The following is a 20,267-nucleotide window of genomic DNA, read 5'->3' as shown; positions in this document are numbered from 1 at the left end:
CAGGGTTTCATCCCTTATGAATGGGCAAAGCCAACAACATCCAAGGATGGTGTCAGGTCCACACGAATGGAAGGTCCAGGAAAACGATGACGGGAGCTACAAAGGCAGTCTGGTGTTCCTGACATCATGAGGATCGATCCTTCAGAGTGTGGAGAGGGCAAGGTGGCCTCACATTGTGGAGCTATATGCTAAATTCTACAAACCTTAGGAACGAAACTAAGCTGTGTTTCCTGAAACTGGCGTGGCCATGCATTCTGCCATGCCTTCAAGAGCCTTGACTCACCCCAAGCAGTGCTTCCCCACCCACCCTGGCTGTCCATCAGAACCAGCAGTGGCCCTGTTGCTAGAGACTACTCTCATTCATCTGGTTGGGGCCAGGCATGGGCATTTTTAAAGCTTCCCAGGCATTTCTGTTAAGCTGCAGGGACTGGAACGAGACATCCCAGAAGGCGGTTTCTGAAGCACTGCACTTACTTGATGATAGCCGACACATTGGTGATCTTGTTAAAGAAATCAAACTCCCGCTGGTAAAAGTCCTTCGCTGGGCCCGACAAGGAGCCTGTGATCTCCTCTACTAACTGCTCCAGGAGGTCGCCGATGTCAGCTGCCAAGGAAACAGACGCTGAGTCTCTGTGGCTGCGGAAGAGGCCCCTCAGGAATACCAGCGCTGTTTCCCAGCCCCCAGACGGGCAGTGCCCACTGTGTGCTCTGCAGGCTTGGTGAGACCGTAACACCTGCCATGCGCCCCTTCTGCTGTGTTGACACAGCTGACGCTGGTGGGAAAAGCTGCTGGTGCCTAAGCAGAGCTCAAGGTAGGGGCCAAGCGCACAACTGAGCGTGGAATCCTCACTGCTACACACCCAGTAAGAAAAATGCCCATATCATTTATGAATGTCACAGGTGAAGCAATGAGAATTAATTTTTATTAAACTCTACCCTGAATACATGTTTTTTTTTTGTTGTTGTTGTTGTTAAATAGAGGCACACAGTGGGCGGGGCTCTATTAAATAGTGCCTCTCGCAATTCAAATCCCAGGCTGAATTTAAATTCCTGGGCTCAAGAGATCCTCCTGCCTCAGCCACCTGAGTTCCTGGGACTATAGCTAGTAGGTGGGACTACAGGTACGCATCACCACACCTGGCTTTTAAAGTATCCTTTGTGATGAAATGGGATGTGCATCTAAGGCAGGCGCTGTCCTGAGACGCACTTGGAGCTTGTCTGATTTTGGAGCCTGGACTAACCTTTTTCACAGACCTTGGTTTTTACATGAAAAAATGACTGACAGACAACATATAGTTATTCAGACTGAGGGATGCGGCAGATGTTTTCCTGAAAATGAACAAAAAATGAATCTTCCACTCAAAGGAACAACTGAAACATTTTTTGGAAAACTTGGATCTGCCACTGTGAGCTCAACAGCTTCCCTTAAAAACCCTTTCTGATAAGACTGGCAGCATGTGAACAAATGATTTTTCCACATTGAATAAAGAAATACATCAACCTTTGAAAGATGTGTATAACTCACTGGCCTGTATTTTATAAATGCCCACTGTTTGATGTCATAAAAGCTGTCATGGGTCCAGGTGTGAAGCAGACCAATGGACCTGAACAAAACACAGCGTGAGAAGTTTACTGCCAAATTTAAGATGCCACACTGCAATTAACCTTTTTTTTGGGCGATCCTCGTGCCTTAGCCTCCCAAAGTGTTGGGATTACAAGTGTGAGCCACTGTGCCTGACCTGCAATTGGCTGAGCTACAAAAAATTAAAAATTAGCCAGTCGTGGTGGCATGCACCTACAGTCTCAGCTACTTGGGACGATGAGGCAGGAGGATCGCTTAAGCCCGGGTGGTTAAGGCTGCAGTGAGCCGTGATTACACCACTGCACTCCTGCCTGGGAGAGGGACCCTGCCTCTAAAAAAAGAAAACAAAAACTACCACTTGTCAAGTGTGGTGCAGTATCAAAAAGGATCTCCACAATGACCTGAAAGATTACTAACATACAACTTCCTTTTTCAAGTACATTCACTTCAACTGAAACAATGCTGCAACAGATCAACTGCAGAAGTGGAACGGAAATGAGAATCCAGCCATCTCCTACAAGGCAATGCCACTCTTTTGGCTCATTTTTGAGTTTTGGGGGGAAAGTTATTCTCCCAAAAAGATGTTATTTATGTTAACATGTAATGAATGAGCTTACATTTTCTGAAATTCTGTGTTAATTTCTAATCCTCGTTAACATTGACAGCTAATGCTCACATGAACCAGCGCTCTTTGAGGACCTCAATACTCATTTCTGACAGTGCAAGGGTCCTGAGGGTGTGCTATTTGGGAACCGCTGCCCTGGGCTAGCGGCCCCTTTCTCACACGCAGTCACAGTTGTGTTGAGCATGGAGACTCTGGAGAAGCAGCCATCGGAGCAGAAGGGTCTCACTCGCACTTGGGAGTGCAGGCTGGCATTGGACAGCAGGTTAGCAAAGGCGACATGAAGGAATGGTCCTGTTCCCATGTGTGCTGAAAGGTGAGAAGTGCCCTAGCAAAGGGTGGGAGTGGAGGGGTTGGTGAGCTGCGGCAGTGCAGGCTGGGGAGAGCCCTGTGGGCTGTAGAAGGTGCTTGGCAGTGCCCTGAAGACAGAAAGTGAGGCCTGTGGGAGGACAAAATACTCACGGTCTTTCTGGTGGCCTTCTTCATCTAGATAAATGTTAGTCTTCATGTTCCAGATGAACTGGTGCGCCAGAAGCTGGGATTTAGACGCTGCCCACAGAATATACTCCCGCACATAGCCCATCTGCAGGAGAGCAAGGTCCCTGTCAGCCAGGCTCGGAGGGCCCTCTCCACGAGGAGGGCCTTGTCAGTAGCTGCTGACTCCCGGCATTTGGAAGGCCAGGAAAGAGTGAGGCTCAGTGGTTCTAGTGGTGTGGCCAAGCTCTCCAGGATTGGTGGCGAGTCCAGCTGGTGGCCAGGTCAAGTTCCAGCCGGTGGCTGGGACCTGAGGGGCAGGGGTGCAAAACGGGCTTCAGTCAACCTTTGTCTCCTCTGTGTCTTCCCATGGGTTTAAGAAGCACAACTCTCAAACCAATTTCTGGGGTTGTCAAGTACGAGAAAAAGCAGGCTGGGTACTAAAAACTCACTTGTTAGCTGGTTGTTTAGAACAATGTTCCAAAGTGACAGACAGGTTCCAGAAACATGCAGATACACCTCCTTCACAAGTTGACACATTGATATGATTAGGCTTTGTGTCCCCACCCAAATCTCATCTTGAATTGTAATCCTCAGGTGTTGAGGAAGAGACCTGGTGGGAGGTGACTGGATCAGGGGGACGGTTCCCCCATGCTGATCTCATGACAGTGAGTGAGTTCTCAGAAGATCTGACGGTTTTATAAATGTTTGACAGTTCCTCCTACACACACACTTTCTTTCGCTTGCTGCCAGGTAAGATGGACCTACTTCCCTTTCTACCATGATTCTGTTTCCTGAGGCCTCCCTAGCCATGTGGAACTGTGAGTCCATTAAGCCTCCTTTCTTTATAAATAAACCAGTCTCGGGAAGTTCTTTTTTTTGAGACATAGTCTTACTCTGTCACCCAGGCTGGAGTGCAGTGGCGCCATCTCAGCTCACTGCAACCTCCACCTCCCAGGTTCAAGCGATTCTCCTGCCTCAGCCTCCTGAGTAGCTGGGATTACAGACGCACGCCACCATGTCTGGCTAATTTTTGTATTTTTAGTAGAGACAGGGTTTCCCCATGTTGGTCGGGCTGGTCTTGAACTCCTCACTTCAGGTGATCACCCCCCTTGGCCTCCCAAAGTGTGGGAATTACAGGCATGAGCCACTGCACTCGGCCAGGAAGTTCTTTATAGCAGTGTGAAAATGGACTAATATACACATCTACGGTCACCAACCTAAGGATCTCTCCTCCTCTTCCTTCTTGGTCATTTTCCGCCACTCACAGTAGTAACTCCAGTTTTTCTTTTTAATTACAAAATTTTTTTTTGTTTGTTCCTAGAGCCGTAAGTTTCAAAACTCCAGTTTTAATTCCATGCCCTAGGTTTAAAAAGGTGAGCTGGCCTTTCTGGGTAGCCTCCTGAAGTCTATGGACACTGATCTGGTGAAGTATCCCTTGGATGGACATTTGTGACCTGGGTGAGGGGGGGTGGTCTTACCACGCCAGGGATGGTGGCACACACCTGTAATCCCAGCACTTCGGGAGGCTGAGGCAGGTGGATCACCTGAGGTCAGGAGTTCGAGACCAGCCTGACCAACATGGTGAAAACTCATGTCTACTAAATACAAAAAATAGGCCAGGCATGGTGACTCATGCCTGTAAACCCAGCACTTTGGGAGGCCAAGCGAAGTGGATCACCTGAGGTTAGGAGTTCAAGACCAGCCTGGCAAACATGGCGAAACCCTGCCTCTACTAAAAATACAAAAATTAGCCAGGTGTGGTAATGCACGCCTGTAATCCCAGCTACTTGGGAGGCTGGGGCAGAAAAATCACTTGAACCTGGGAGGTGGGGGTTGCAGTGAGCCGAGATTGTGCCACTGCACTCTAGACTAGGCAACAGACTCTGTCTCAATAAATAAATAAATAATAACAATTATTATTATTTTGAGACCGAGTGTCACTCTGTAGCCCAGGCTGGAGTGCAGTGGCGCAATCTCAGCTTACTGCAAGCTCCACCTCCCAGGTTCATGCCATTCTCCTGCCTTAGCCTCCCTTGGTAGCTAGGACTACAGGCGCTCACCATCACGCCCAGCTAATATTTTCTATTTTTAGTAGAGACAGGGTTTCACCCTGTTAGCCAGGATGGTCTCGATCTCCTGACCTCGTGATCCGCCCACCTCGGCCTCCTAAAGTGCTGGGATTACAGGAGTGAGCCACCGTGCCTGGCCATTAATTAATTAATTAAAAAAATTAACCGGGTGTGGTGGCACATGCCTGTAATCCCAGCTACTTGGGAGGCTGAGGTAGAATTGCTTGAACCCAGGAGGTAGAGGTTACAGTGAGCTGAGATCACGCCACTGCACTCCAGCCTGGACAACAAGAGTGAAACTCTGTCTAAAAAAAAAATATTTATATCTATCTATCTATCTATCTATCTATCTATCTATCTATCTATCTATCTATCTATCTATACCGGCTGAGTATAGTGGCTCATGCCTGTAATCCTAGCACTATAGGAGGCCAAGGCGGGTGAATCACCTGAGGTCAGGAGTTTGAGACCAGCATGGCCAACATGGTGAAACCCCATCTCTACTAAGAATACAAAAAATAAGCCAGGCATGGTGGCATGCACCTTCAATCCCAGCTACTTGGGAGGCTGAGGCAGGAGAACTGCTTGAATCTGGGAGGCAGAGGCTGCAATGAGCCGAGAGTGCCACTGCACTCCAGCCTGGGCAACAGAGAGAGACTCTGTCTCAAAAAAAAAAAAAAAAAAAAAAAAAAAAAAATCCCTAAAAATGGACAGCAAGAAAGAAACCAGGGAAACTCGCTGAGTCCTGAGTTGGTACAACCAGACACAGAAGAATTGTTTCAGGCAGCCTTTCTCTGGTAGCCACCACCAAGAGTTCACACAGAGGCCCTGGGCACTGGCTCCCCTCCCCACTGCCTCTGGACCTAACCCTTATGCTAGGCCTGTATGGAAGCAGAGAGCCAAGCAGTCAAGGGAAAATAATGTGGGAGGGGAGCCAGGGGGAAGGAAACAGGTCCCTGAAGAGAAGGTGCCTCATGATAATCCTGTAAGTTGCCACCAGTGTGAAGGCTCCAGCTTGGTGAGTGTGGCTCCACACGTATCACTGCTCTGAGGTGCAGAGAGCGTGGCACCACCTAGTGAGGGCAGTGAATGATTTCACAGGACTCAGTCTTTCAACAGAGGCTGGCTGCTGTTCTAGAAGCACTTTGGTCTACAGACTCTAGGACTAGCCCCTGGGACACCCAGTCATGGCACTCAGCCAGCCCACAGGTGGGCCACGTGGTGAGGGCTCAGCCAGGACACATGGAGTCTGCTGCCCAATTCAGTCAGGGAAACAAGGCCAGTTCTGGGGTTGGGGAAGAGGGCAGACAAGTTGCACTCAGACACAGAGTGCAGTGGGCAGGCTGGCACGAGGGCACAGGAGGCTCAGGCTCCTGGCTGTGGTCACTCTCATGGATATTTTCTGTGCCACGACCTGTGCTGAGTACTTTATGTCCACAGACACTGTTATGGGCTGAATTATGTCCCTTCAAATTCATATGTTATAGGAGCTCAGAATGGTACTATATTTGGAGATAGGTACTTTATAGAGGTGATTAAGGTAACATGAGGTCAATAGAGTGGGTCCTAATCTAGTATGATGGGTGTACTTATAAGGGGAGATTAGGACACAGACACACAAAAGGATGACCCTGTAAGGACTCACAGAGAAGACGGCTATCAATCAGTCAGGGAGATGGGCATGGTGGCTCAGACCTATAATGGTGGCTCAGACACTTTTGGAGGCGGAGGTGGGCAGACTGCCTGAGCTCAGGAGTTTGAGACCAGCCTGGGAAAACATAGCGAAACTCTATCTCTACAAAAAATACAAAAATTGGCCGGGTGCGGTGGCTCAAGCCTGTAATCCCAGCACTTTGGGAGGCCGAGACGGGCGGATCACAAGGTCAGGAGATCGAAACCATCCTGGCTAACACGGTGAAACCCCATCTCTACTAAAAAAATACAAAAAATTAGCCGGGAGTGGTGGCGGGTGCCTGTAGTCCCAGCTACTCGGGAGACTGAGGCAGGAGAATGGCGTGAACCCGGGAGGCGGAGCTTGCAGTGAGCTGAGATCCGGCCACTGCACTCCAGCCTGGGCGACAGAGCGAGACTCCACCTCAAAAAAAAAAAACAAACAAACAAACAAAAAAAAAAATTAGCTGGGTGTGGTGGCGCATACCTGCCATCCCAGTTACTTGGGAGGGGTAGCGGGTGAGGTGCTGAGGTGGGAGGATGGCTGGAGCCCGGGAGGTTGAGGCTGCAGTGAGCTGAGATCATGCCACTGCACTCTAGTCTGAGTGACACAGCGAGACCCTGTCTCTTAAAAAAAAAAAAAAAAAAAAAAAGGCAGGGAGACAGGCCTCAGAAGGAAGCAACCCTGCTCACAACTTGACCTTGGACTTCTGGCCTCCAGAATTCATGGGTTTTTTGTTTGTTTGTTTTGTTTTTTGGCCTCCACAATGCTGGGAATAGACATTTCTGTCATTTAAGCTGCCCAGTCTGTGGTGCTTCATTACGCAGCCCTGGCAGACTAATGCATACGTCACCTCGTTAATCTTCCTCACCACTTCCGGCTGAAGAGAGCAGGATTCAGGGATTTGAGGTGACCCCACCAACGAGAGGGAAGCCTGGCCAGGCTGGCAACAGCCCCAGAACCGGCTCACTCCGCAGAGCATGCTTGGACCTCAGGGTGAGGCAGTGGGTGAACATGGCTTCCCCTGGCATGGCACTGGGTATCAAGAGACAATCACAGAGGCTCGGGTAGGGGGAGCAAGGGGACTGCTGGGCAGCCCTGTCCCTGAGGAGGCTGTGAGGAGCCTGTGAGGGCCGGGGATAGACCAGGCACAGGCTGGGTGTGGAGCACACTCTGCAAGTGAAGAGGACGGCCATGCAGGTGCAAGCTTACCTTGTCGTACCTGAGGGCCTGCACGATCTGGGGGATGTAGAAGAGGATGGCGTCCTGTGGAGGAGGAGCAGAGTTGGTCATGACTTCTAAGAGCAGAGCCACCCAACCCTATGGCCCAGGTCCTGCCTCTGCTTCTGCTCTGCCCACAGCAGGGCTGAAAACTGGGGAAAGCCCGGAGGATGGCGGGCAAACAGACTGATGGCTCAGAACACAGGAATGGAGGAAACAGGTAAAAGGAGCAAGGCTCCTGCTCTACAGTGGGTGGGAGGGCCTCACGCTCCTCACTGGGGAGCCTGCCTCAGGGAAATGGTCTGCTGTGGGTCAGACTCTAGAATATTCCAGAGGCCTTTCTCCACCATCATCATAGCTGTCTCGTGGGCTCCCTGGGCTCCCACAAGGAGGGAGGGACCCTCCATGGGCAAGGTCACTGTGGGGTTCCAAGACACAGCTGCACTGCCATGTGGGTTGTGCACAGCTGCTGCGCCACCTCATAATCAAACTCAAGTAAACTGTTCTTTAACTCAAACACCTCACTCAGGTCAAAAAACAAATGTAACTAGAGAACACATTTGAATTAGAACTAAATCCATCTTCTACAACTACTTGAACAAAAACAGGGAAAGGAACAGTATGTAATGGGGCGACCTCATGGCCAGTGGTGGGGCCTGTGCCTCTCTCCAGGTAAGACCCCTCCCAACAGTCCCACCAGAGGCCAGCTCAGCAGGGCCCTGGGCTCACCGGAGGGAAGGACCGCAGGACTTTCACCCCGTACTGTGCTGTGAGAGGGTGCGGCGGGTACATGCTGGAGAAGTAGGAGAGGCCCGTGGGTGGGTCTGTGGGTGCCCAGCACAGCACATGGCTGAGCTCCGGAGCGTCGGCGTCGATGGTGTGCCAGGTGACCAGGAACTGCGGAGGAGGTGGGGAGATGCTGTGGCTTGGGCAGTCCCGGGACCTCTGGAGATACCTGGCCCACTAGCCACACCACAAGGATGGTCATGAGAAGTGATGTTTCTAAGCATCTGTAACCATGTGGAAGATGCTTCTGATGTGTTATGGAAAACAGCATAACTGCAATTAGGGTGAAGTGCATTACATTTTCTTCTACTGTAAACAAATAAATGCTACAAACAAGGAATAGACAACACAGGAAATCAGAAAAATCATGAATAGTACTGAAGTTGCCACGTGGCTATTTTTGTCTCATTTCCAGTTTCAGGCATTTCTGTCTCATTTCTAGTTTTGTCTCATTTCTAGTTTCAGTGCTGTTTTGTGCAGTTTGAACTCAGGCCCTGGCACATGGGCTACACTACCTTGATCGCTTCAGGCACGTCACTAACGGCTCCTGGGTCCAACCGAACGAGACGGGTCACTTCGTTCCCGATGGCTTCTGTGTTCTTAAACCTACAGGGCACAGAGGGTATGGGTGGTGCTGCCTCGCCAGGGAAACCGCGCTCTCCCACACACTAGAGGGAGGGGAGCCAGAGGGAAACGCTGAACTGGAGGGATTCACATCAATACCAAGTGACGGCTTGGGTACAAACAAATAGAAAGAATGAAGACCTGCTATTTGATAGCACAACTGGGGGACTACAGCCAATAATAATTGTACATTGAAAAATAACTTTAAAAGAGTGTAGGCCAGGTGCGGTGGCTCATGCCTGTAATCCCAACACTTTGGGAGGCCGAGGCGGGCGAATCACAAGGTCAGATCGAGACCATCCTGGCTAACACAGTGAAACCTCGTCTCTACTAAAAATACAAAAAATTAGCCGGGTATGGTGGCGGGTGCCTGTAGTCTCAGCTACTTGGGAGGCTGAGGCAGGAGAATGGTGTGAAGCCAGGAGGCGGAGCTTGCAGTGAGCCCAGATCGTGCCACCACAGTCCAGCCTGGGCGACAGAGCGAGACTCTGTCTCAAAAAAATAAAAAAGAGTGTAACTGGATTGTTTGTAACTCCAAGGATAAATGCTTGAGGGGATGGATACCCCATTCTTTGAGATGTGCTTATCTCACATTGCATGCCTGCATGAAAACATTCCATGCACCTCATAAATACAGACGTCTACTACATTTGCACAGAAATTTAAAAAAAAGTTTAAATAAAAAAATGGTTAGCCAGGTGACGGCTAAATGTTCTATTATGCCACTAACTAGCAGGTCTGAACATTAAAAAAGCATTATTATCCGCTGTGATGAAATGCTGGAACTTTCTTAAAGAAACACATATTTTCCTACACTTACTGTTCAAAAGGCTTCCTTTCACCATCCTTGTCCTAAATCTCCTGCCTCTTATTCCTTTTCCTACCATATCTTCCCCTGACTCTCCACAGCTACCCATCCAGTGAGTCAGTGTCTCAGTCCACAGTCCAGGGGCCACAAGGCACCTGGCCCATGAAGGGGCAGCTACTAGTTTCCAGGTGTTCCCACCTCAGGCTAATGCAAGGCAGATGCCCCACGAGCACTGTGCTTTGAGGCAATGCAGAGCTGCTCTGCGATCCTACTCCAGAGGATCAAAGTAGGGCTGGAGGGAGGATGCAGTACACTGGCAGGTCTGGGCTCACAACGGAGAATCACCCACCCTGGACACATTCATGGGAGGCTGTGGATCATCTGGTGGAATTCTCTTTTTTTTTTTTAGTAGAGATGGGGTTTCACCGTGTTAGCCAGGATGGTCTCGATCTCCTGACCTCGTGATCCGCCCGTCTCGGCCTCCCAAAGTGCTGGGATTACAGGCTTGAGCCACCGCGCCCGGCTGGAATTCTCTTTTTTTTTGGAGACAGAGTCTCGCTCTGTCACCCAGGCTGGAGTGCAGTGGCGCGATCTCAGCTCACTGCAAGCTCCGCCTCCTGGGTTCACACTATTCTCCTGCCTCTGCCTCTGGAGTAGCTGGGACTACAGGTGACCGCCACTGCGCCTGGCTAATTTGTTTCGTATTTTTAGTAGAGACGGGGTTTCACCGTGTTAGCCAGGATGGTCTTCATCTCCTGACCTCGTGATCCACCCGCCTCGGCCTCCCAAAGTGCTGGGATTACAGGCTTGAGCCACTGGGCCCGGCCCCATCTGGTGGGATTCTAAACAGGGACTCTGCAGTCCCTCTCAGCCACCATCGGTCTGAGGTTCTGTTCCTGTAAGAGCTGCCACAGGCAGTTCACAGGAATGTGGCTGCTGTCTGCAGCATGTGCCTCCTCCGAGTACTCTGCCACTGAAAGGTGACATCCAGGAACAAACCCAAACCCTCCCCAAGGCGGATCTGGCAGCCGCCGGCCAGGAGTGACAGCCTCCACATGCCTCCTATCCGGCATGAATCAGATCTTGGCTCTGAATTCACCCTGCTGCTACCTCCCTAGGCTCCAGGTGCTGCAGCACCCCAGGCAGGCGTCTGAAAAGATCACAAGGGTTGCTGGGTTATCTCTGCACAGAAGAGCTGGGGGAGTGTCCTGGCGCTTCATGATCAAAGTAGCCTGCTAGACTACTTCCTGACCGTCCTTGAGAGGGGCTGCAGGGTGCTCCCCAGCATTCACGACCCAGCTGGCAGGCGCCCTGCTCTGGGCCTCTGGTGAGGCCTGTATCAGGCCGTGGTGCCTGGGGGCCCACCTGGCAGGCAGCTGCACAGCCAGGTAGGGAGAGATGCTCCAGGCCAGGTTCACGTTGTCCTTCCACTGCTTCTCACTCAGGCTGATGTACTTAGATCTCCAGTTGGCCACACTGTTCTCTCCGGCCTGGTCTAGCTCCAGTTCTGGGGCTGACAGTGGGTTGTACCATGTGATGAGCCGCTCGATCTCAGTGGCCTGGCAAGATAAGATATAAGGCCTGATATGCACGCCTTCTGTGAGTGACCACACACTGCCCCAGCCACCAGGTGTTGTACGGGCAGGTGGTGGGCAGCAGGCACAGCTGCACCTGTGGGCCTCACCAGCAGGGACAGCAGCAGCGTCCTTCGCTTCATGTAGTATTTGTGTAGCTGGGAGCCCCGGTTGGTTTTCTTAGACATGCCTAGGAGGAAAGACAAAGCACAGGTGTAGTCCTCAGATGCCACCTGCCTGCCCTGAGTTTCTAAACCTAGAGGAAGCTTGCAGTGCTCTGTTCTGTTGTCTGAGCAAGTGTCCATCAAGTAGCTTGCAACCAGAATGGTAACTTGTATGTGAGGGCCCCAGGAGCATGCCTCCCACTGACCTGACTTCTTGGAGATGGTGGACATGCCACTGGACAGGGGGTAGGTGTTGATCCAGCCTTGGGTGGCTTGTTGCCGAGAGCCAACAGTTATGTCCAGGTTGCTCCGGGTGTCCTGATTATCTGAGGGCAAACACATTGTTGATTCTAGAGTGAGGTGGCTCAAGAAAAGGTATCACAAAAAGTAAACTAATATTCACCAGAGATAAGGCAATCAGTGGTACAGTGGGAAAGAGTCCTGGAATTGACTGCAGGAACAAACCTGTCTGGATGGTGAGTTTTCCAAAAGCGTGAGTAATTCTTTAACTATTCTAGATGGAATGCTTAAACATTTTAATTATATTTCTTCTATCCTTTTCAAATATTTTTTATTTAATTAATTCATTTATTTATTTTTGAGATGGAGTTTTGCTCCTGTCACCCAGGGTGGAGTGCAATGACACAATCTCAGCTCACTGCAACCTCTGCCTCCTAGGTTCAAGCAATTCTCCTGCCTCAGCCTTCTGAGTAGCTGGGATTACAGGTGCCTGCCACCACACCCAGCCCATTTTTGTATTTTTAATAGAGACGTGGTTTCGCCATGTTGGCCAGCTGGTCTTGAACTCCTGACCTCAGGTGATCCACCGGCTTCGGCCTCCCAAAGTGTGGGATTACAGGCGTGAGCCACCGTGCCTGGTCTATTTTTCATTTTTGAGAGGGAGTCTCGCTCTGTTGTAGTGCAATGGCGCAAACTCGGCTCACTGCAACCTCTACCTCCTGGGTTCAAGCTATTCTCCTGCCTCAGCCTCCCGAGTAGCTGGGACTACAAGCGCCTACCACCAGGCCTGGCTAATTTTTGTATTTTTAGTAGAGATGGGGTTTCACCATATTGGCCAGGCTGGTCTCGAACTCCTGACCTCAGGTGATCCACCTGCCTTGGCCTCCCAAAGTGCTGGGATTACAGGCATGAGCCACCGCGCCTGGCCTTCTTCTATCCTTTAAAATATTATAGGCTGGGCACAGTGGTTCATGTCTGTAATCCCAGCACTTTGGGAGGCTAAGGCAGGTGGATCGCTAGAGGCCAGGAGTTCGAGACCAGTCTGGACAACAAGGCAAGACCCCTATCTGAACAACAACAATAATAAAAATTAGCTGGGGGAGCTGGCATGTGTCTGTAGTCCTAGCTGCTTGTGAGGCTGAGGTGGGAGAATCGCTTGCACCCAGGAGTCTGAGGTTGCAGTGGGCTATGATTACACAATTGCATTCCAGCCCGGGTGACAGAATAAGACTCCATTTCTAAAAAAAGTAGAAAATATAATAAAACAAGTATCATAATTTTCTTGATAAAGGATGGCAATTACCTGATCACCGGTAATGTATAGTCCTTTAGCAGGGTGATAACTTGAGGGCCTGTGGGGCAGACTGTAAGGACTGTTTGCCCTCTTCTAAGTGGAGCCAGAAAGCTGCCTTAGAAAATCACTGCATCTACTTCTTTCTTTCCTTTTCCTGCTAGTCAGGTTGTCACCCGTGGGTCTGCTAAAGAAAACCCTACTGGCCAGGCACAGTGGCTCACACCTGTAATCCCAGCACTTTGGGAGGCTGAGGTGGGTGGATCATGAGGTCAGGAGTTTGAGACCAGCCTGGCCAATATGGTGAAACCCCGCCTCCACTAAAAAATAAAAAAATTAGTCAGGCATGGTGGCACACACCCATAGTTCCAGCTACTCAGGAGGCTGAGGCAGGATAATTGCTTGAACCCAGGAGGCAGAGGTTGTAGTGAGCCAAGATCGCGCTACTGCACTCCAGCCTGGGTGACAGAGTAAGACTCTGTCTCTCAAAAAAAAAAAAAGAAAACCCTCTGTCTCGTCTCTCAGTCTGTGCTTAGTAATCAGCTAGGTACTGGGAGAACAAGGGCATGGCCTCCTTGGAGCTGTTTGCTGCTTGTTTGTGTGGTATGTTTCCCTTAAGCATTCCCTTCCCTGGAATGCTGTGCCCCATCCACCCTGCATGCCTGTGCAGCCTTTCAGACTCAGATCAACCGTCATCTCTTCCAGAAAACCATCTCTGACTCCCCACTCTGGAGGGGCCGAGTGTCTATCCCGAGGAGTGCTCCCACAGTCCCCCCATATTGAAATCACCTGTCCATTTGACTGCCTCCTACCAGACGACAACAGACCACACCCCAGTCATGTGGGTGCACTAGCTACAGCCCAATCCTGGGCCGTCAGCTGCTCAGAGGGGTGTGTGAACGCAGCCCGTGCCAGTGCAGGGAAAGTGCGGAGAGTGGAGTCTGCTCAGGGTCCTTCGGTGCGGGTTTATGCTTCTCAGCTTAGGCTGGAGAAGCAGAGCCAGGCAAGCGCCGGCCTCCAATGACCGTGCAACACAGCCAAGGCCAGGGCTCAGGGGGCTCTAACTGCTTCTCCGTCCCTACCTCTGGGACCCTCAGGGCTGCCCACGTTGCACCCCTGTCCTGCCTGCCTTCACCATGAGCGGCTGCACTGCTGAGGGTTACCTGGGGGAACAAGCTGGCTGGCGGTCAGGTACTTCTTATCTGAGAACATGGCGGTCCAAAATTTAATCATGATGCTTATGTCTTCACGCAGCCGCTTCTCTCCTTGAGTAGGGAACTTTGGGGGACAGCTTCAAACAACCATAAGAGGACAAGGGCTGAGTGTCTGGAGTTGGGGACTAGAGGCCAGTCACACAAAGCAGTGAGAGGTGATGTACACAGTTTCTTAATGACAAAGGGTCAGCCCAAAGCCCGTCATTAGCAAGGATGATCTGGCCCATTCCCATGGGAAGGTGTGGTGGCTCCGGAGCCCTCTTATGCCCTCCTCCCTCACTGCCCACAGCAGCCCCTACAGCTTTCCACTGAAGCTGCGCTTGTGGCAGATCAGGGCAATGAAGCTGCACTCATACAACAGCACAGTCTATGGGTGCAGAGCCCCAGGCAGTGGGTGTTTGCAATTCTTTGTGCAATAAGCCTTCACATTAACAGGGAAATTAAATGGACGCACTTAATCTCCTAAATCAGTTGAACTGAGGGAAAATTTGCCTACATCTCGCTGGGAGGCTAGCTCTCAGTACACAGGACACATGCACAGGGCTGAGGGTATTTAAATCCAGGGGGCCAGGGCTACTGAAGGAGGAGGTTGGTGAGCACAACTGGGCAACTGTGTACTCCTGTGAGTGACTTCCTGGGGGTCTGGGGCGGTAGAGCACTTGCAGGGGCTGGGCCATCCCTGGACGCTGCACAGCACACCTTGGGGGAGTACCTGAAGTAGTCGAAGGCAGTGGAGTAGATCTTCTCGCGAAGCACATTGCGGATGGTTGCATTTGGAACCACGTCGGCATGCAGGAGGGACAGCCCCAGGGTCAGCAGCCTGTGAGGGAGCCCAGGACCCAGTCAGAGCAGGAGCCTGGCCTGGGGCCAAGTTCACCCTCTGGACTCTCTTCCCTGCCCTTCCAGGAGCAGCTCACTGAAATGTGTTCCCTGTCTACGGAAGTACTGTGACACACAGACGCCCCACGACACACTGTACACACCAGGGGCCCTGTGCTCCCCAGGAAGAGGGCCCTCACTTGAAGCGGGGCCCGATGGCCGCCACATGCCGGTTCATGCTCCCCTTGGCCCCGCCGATGTTCAGGGACATGGAGCGCTGCAGCAGGCTGGAGAAGATCTCCACTTGGTCAGAGCTGCAGTACTTGGCGATCTCAAACCGCTGCACCAGGAACTGAGTGAGAAGAGGAAGACACTGTGGTGGTGGGGCTGCGCTGGGCTAACCCTGGGACCGGCAGAGACAGCTGAGGAGGGGCTCTGGGCTGACTGGCCGGGCTTGCCAGAGGCTGGAACAGTCAGCCCCTGAGGTCACAGCGTCTGAAAACCTGCAGGCCTCGGGTTCGGCTACCCCCACCCCAAGAACAGTCCTGGCCCCCCCAGGTGGAGCACCCCAGAGCCTTGGTGGGGGAACAGGCACGTACGTCGATCCAGATGTAGTGCGGGGTCACTTCGGGAGGACAGGGTTTGGGTTGACTCGCTTCCGAGGCGGCCAAGGGGTCTGCTTCCTTTATCTCAGCAGAAAACAGGCCAAACTTCTGCTCCACCGTCATGTGCCAGGCCCCTGCCATCTCCCGCATGAACTACAGGTACAGAAGGAATGTTAGCTCCTCTGTGAAACACAAAAAGGGGCTACTGTCATGTTTTCTCTAATTAAAAAAAAGGAACATATGCTCACTGAGTAAGATTTAGAAACCGAGAAAAGTATGAAGAAAAAAATGAAGATCGCCTATAGTCCCACATCCCAGGGTCATCCGTGTCAGTGCTTGGTGTATTTTCTCCAGCCTCTCGAGGCTGCATTCTGCTCAACCCAGTTCACGGTGTGGACGTTGCAGGGTGTGAGATGGCAGCACCCGGGATGTGCCTGATGCCCTGACAGGCACTGGGTAGCTGACTTTTCTCTATAACCCTGAGAACCCTCTGTAGCTGTGAGTGGGAAGACCCCTGTGTGGGCTGCTGAGCTGGCAAGGGCAGAAGAGGGTTCTGGATCCAGAGCCTGGCTCCTCCTCTCCACCCCACACAGACCCTACCCGATGCCTTCATCCCACTAACCAGATCAGGAACAGCCCATGGAGCTGAGGAGAGCCTGCAGCCACCATGGCTAGGCCTGGGAGCCCAAGCTCAGGCTGCTCCCACGGCCTGGTCATGCTCAGCCAGGTCCCCATTCCTTGGGGAGGCATGAGGGCTGCCCACAGGGAGCAGCATAGTGCCAGGGAGACACCTAGGTGCTGGAGAGAGTAAGAGGTGCGGCTCACATGTGGAAAGCCCCCACAATTTCTGGGTGTTTTTACAAGGAGACCAAGAAACAGCATTTGGCATCTGGCCATAGAGGATTTCTATCCCTCTATTGCCCCAGCAACACCAACTCCTGCAAGGGCTCCAGGCGCCTGTGCAGACGTGCAACAAGGCCCAGTGAGCAGAACACACACCGAGGCTCCTCTCCAGTACCCATCACCTCCCTTCTTCCTCATGAGGTGGATCAGGGTGGCCACGTGGCCAGTCACGGAGCTCTCAGCCAGGCTCCCTGCTGGCTGGGGCAGCCACTGTTCTCCCCGGCCACTCTAATGAGCCAGGGAGAGCGAACCGGGCAAGGCCCTGGGAGTGCATGCCAGGGTGAGCTTCATAAGGTCAAGGCAGCTGGCCTCTGCCTTTTGCACTCTGTTCTTGTCTTCCTTCCTGCTGGGAGGCACAGAAGCCATCTGGAAGCCATGAGGGTAGAGATAAAGGCCACATAAACCCAAGATGGCCAGGAGCCGACAGGAGCCTGGGGCGGGGCTGCACTACTCTGTCTGCTGCTTCCCTCTAAGCTGCCCGTGGGGTGAGGACTCCTGGGGGATGAGACACTAGAACCACTAGAACCTGCTTTCTGTTTCCTGAAGACCGATGTAGTCTTATGGAAACAGACAAGGGAGCAAAAAATGTGCCAGGGGGGAACCCCAGAACCGCCAGGGATAAGAAGCCACGGCAGAGCCACACTCCCACCTATTTGTTAAACAACCACATCCTGGTGGCTGCCTCTGTGCCAGGGCCTCGTGGGCTCTGGGCGTGGTGCCGCAAATGAAGACAAACATGACCACACAGTCTACGGTGGGGACCACAGACAATAAGAAATAAGCTACACACACTGAGAAACACTAAGAAACAGCAGTGCGAGTGAGCGTGTGACAGACCTGGTGGCCAGGGAGAGCCCTGGCAAGGAGGGGACATCTGAGATGAGCCCTGGAGGAGATGCAGGAGTGAGGCGCAAGGCACGGCTGTCTGAGAAGAGGGAGTGTATGACACGGCCTATGGTGGGAGCAGCCCAGGAGGGCAGCTTCAAAAGTGAAGCTGACGGGATGTGCGCAGAATCATCCGTGGGAAGTGCAGGCCAGACCCCAGCATGGCCACAGCACAGCAAGCGAGGGGAGGAGAGGGGATGGAAGTTGGGTGGGAAGGGGGCTTGCAGGTCACAGAAACAGGCCCGCCTTTGAGTCTGTAGGGGGGCTCTGATTCCCCCCTGGCTTGCGCCAGCTGCATGTGGAGAAGGGGAAGATGCCTGGGGGTGGGGAGCAGGAGGCCAGGCCAGGGGGCAGCAGCTGGGATGCTGGGACTTGTCAGATCCTGGATAAACCTCAAAGGTGAAACTGATGGGATGTGCTGAGAGTCATCTGTGGGATGTGCACAAGAGGAAGTCAAAGATGTCTGAGCAGAGGGAAGGACCTCGCTGGCATCTACAGTGAAGGGAAGGACCATGCTGGCATCTACAGCGAAGGAAGGGGCCATGCTGGCATCTGCAGTGAAGGGAGGGACCTCGCTGGCATCTACAGTGAAGGGGCGAACCTTGCTGGCATCTATAGTGAAGGGAAGGGCCACACTGGCATCTACAGCGAAGGGAGGAACCTTGCTGGCATCTACAGGGAAGGGAAGGGCCACACTGGCATCTACAGTGAAGGGAGGGACCTCGCTGGCATCTACAGGGAAGGGAGGGGCCACGCTGGCATCTAAAGTGAAGGGAGGGACCTCACTGGCATCTCACATGAAGGGAGAGACCTCGCTGACATCTACAGTAAAGGGAGGGGCCACACTGGCATCTACAGTGAAGGGAAGAACCACCCTGGCATCTACAGTGATGGCAGATGGGCGACCAGTGTAGGGGTGTCTGGAGCTGAGGTTGGACCCATTAGTTGGGGCTGCTAATCAGTTCACCACGCGGGCTGTGGGCCAAGCCACCGAAGGGATGCACCTGGACTAGGGGTGACTGGGCTAGGTAAGCAGTGGAGATGGCCAGACTGCCCAGGCAGGAAGGAGGAGCCCTGGGGCATGCCAATGCTGAGAAGGCCCTGGGCTCAAGAAGGTCCCTTTATTCTGGAGGACGAAAGGGCTACAAAAATTACAAAGGCCTTAAGTCCCTGGGAAGGACTGTTAGGCTCCCACAACAGTTGCTTTCAAGTCCCAGTGCTCTGAAGGAGGCTGTGAGCAGCTTTCCCTGAGCTGATCTGTCCTCCTACCACCTGGGACCTGCTAGTGATATCCGTACTCCATCTGCCCTGCCCCAGGGGTCCCCGGAGGCTCATTCAGCCCACTCTTATCTGAGGATCAGACAGGGAGGCCAGAGGTTCAAGGGCACCTAGACTAAGGAAGTGGAGAGGAGAGGAACGGATCCGGGCTCCGGAGCCCCAGGCACAATGTAAGGGCTGACCCGTGATCAGGAGCACCCCCACTGCCCTGTGAAATGGGAACAGCTGCAGCCCCTACTCTTTTTTTTTCTGAGACGGAGTCTCGCTCTGTCGACCAGGCTGGAGTGCAGTGGTGCAATCTCAGCTCACTGCAAGCTCCACGTTCCGGGTTCACACCATTCTCCTGCCTCAGCCTCCCAAGTAGCTGGGACTACAGGCGCCCGCCACCTCCCCCAGCTAATTTTTTGTATTTTCAGTAGAGACGGGGTTTCACCATGTTAGCCAAGATGGTCTCGATCTCCTGACCTCGTGATCTGCCTGCCTTGGCCTCCCAAAGTGCTGGGATTACAGGTGTGAGCCACCGCGCCCGGCCTAATTTTGTATTTTTAGTAGACATGGGTTTCTCCATTTTGGTCAGGCTGATCTCAAACTCCCGACCTCAAGTGATCCACTTGCCTCGGCCTCCCAAAGTGCTGGGATTACAGGCGTGAGCCATTGCGCCCGGGCAAGCAGCCCCTACTCTTAAGGCCCGGCAAGGTCTCAGGCTGAAGCAGCATGTGAAAAGGAATCCTGACCACAGCAGCACTGTGTCCTGATGGTCACAATTTGTGGTGAAACCAAGGCTTCCAGAAGACCCTGAGAGGAGGGCACACGTGTCCTCTCCTGGGAAGTGGAGAGTCCCACCAAGAGACAGTGTGTAGGCAGGTGTGTGCAGGCAGGTGGGCGCCCTGGGCCCACACAAGAGTGAGTGTGGCTAAGACTTCCCAGGATCGGGCCCCTCCTAAGCCCAGAGGAGGACAGTCTCAGGGTGTGGGGGAAACTGTACCGTAAGCATAGACCCCAAGGCCTGGGCTAGATGGACAAGAGAGTGATATACATATAATGCCCTGCTCAAGCTCGGCACATGGCAGGACCAGAGCAAGTTATCAGTTACTACCTAGTGCAGCCCACATCCATTTATTTTGGGTCATGAATTTTAAGTACCATACAAGGATCACGACCTTTCCCCTCTCAGTGAAATGAAGGTCCCAGACCCCTGTAAGGAGGTCAGGCTCCCCACTGTCCCCACACTGAGATGCAAACAGCAAGTGTGACATCTCTTTATCTCTTTGGGAATGCAAGAAAAGACATCAGTGATTCAGTGGTTGCCTCTGAAGTTGGGCGATTCTTATTTCTCTCATTACACTCAAACCTTCCACTTTTTCCATCATGAGTGGACATTGCTTTTATAGTAGAAAAAAATTTAAAAAGCCCCCACCCTGGGCACTATGGGA

The 20,267-nt window shown here is 52.4% G+C and overlaps 1 protein-coding gene across 4 annotated transcripts in view; it reads right to left on the bottom strand.

The window, feature by feature from the left end:
- The window catches only part of PI4KA (phosphatidylinositol 4-kinase alpha), a 143,241-nt gene that overhangs the window by 9,757 nt on the left and 113,217 nt on the right, over positions 1-20,267 (bottom strand). For all 4 annotated transcript variants that reach the window (XR_003121442.1, XM_025398768.1, XM_025398770.1 and 1 more), the window contains 12 exons: positions 15,763-15,921; positions 15,364-15,515; positions 15,057-15,164; positions 14,294-14,421; positions 11,806-11,925; positions 11,546-11,625; positions 11,227-11,420; positions 8,945-9,035; positions 8,373-8,540; positions 7,635-7,688; positions 2,667-2,787; positions 475-604 (listed from right to left, as the gene is read on the bottom strand). Coding sequence is in view for 3 of the 4 variants with exons in the window: in XM_025398768.1 (XP_025254553.1) it covers positions 475-604; positions 2,667-2,787; positions 7,635-7,688; positions 8,373-8,540; positions 8,945-9,035; positions 11,227-11,420; positions 11,546-11,625; positions 11,806-11,925; positions 14,294-14,421; positions 15,057-15,164; positions 15,364-15,515; positions 15,763-15,921 (1,505 nt within the window). In the remaining variant the exon portion in view is untranslated. The remainder of the gene's footprint in view (positions 1-474; positions 605-2,666; positions 2,788-7,634; positions 7,689-8,372; positions 8,541-8,944; positions 9,036-11,226; positions 11,421-11,545; positions 11,626-11,805; positions 11,926-14,293; positions 14,422-15,056; positions 15,165-15,363; positions 15,516-15,762; positions 15,922-20,267) is intronic.

This window comes from Theropithecus gelada, chromosome 10, assembly GCF_003255815.1.
Source record: "Theropithecus gelada isolate Dixy chromosome 10, Tgel_1.0, whole genome shotgun sequence".
Classification (NCBI taxonomy): Eukaryota; Metazoa; Chordata; class Mammalia; order Primates; family Cercopithecidae; genus Theropithecus; species Theropithecus gelada.
This window is presented reverse-complemented; position numbering and strand designations above follow the sequence as displayed.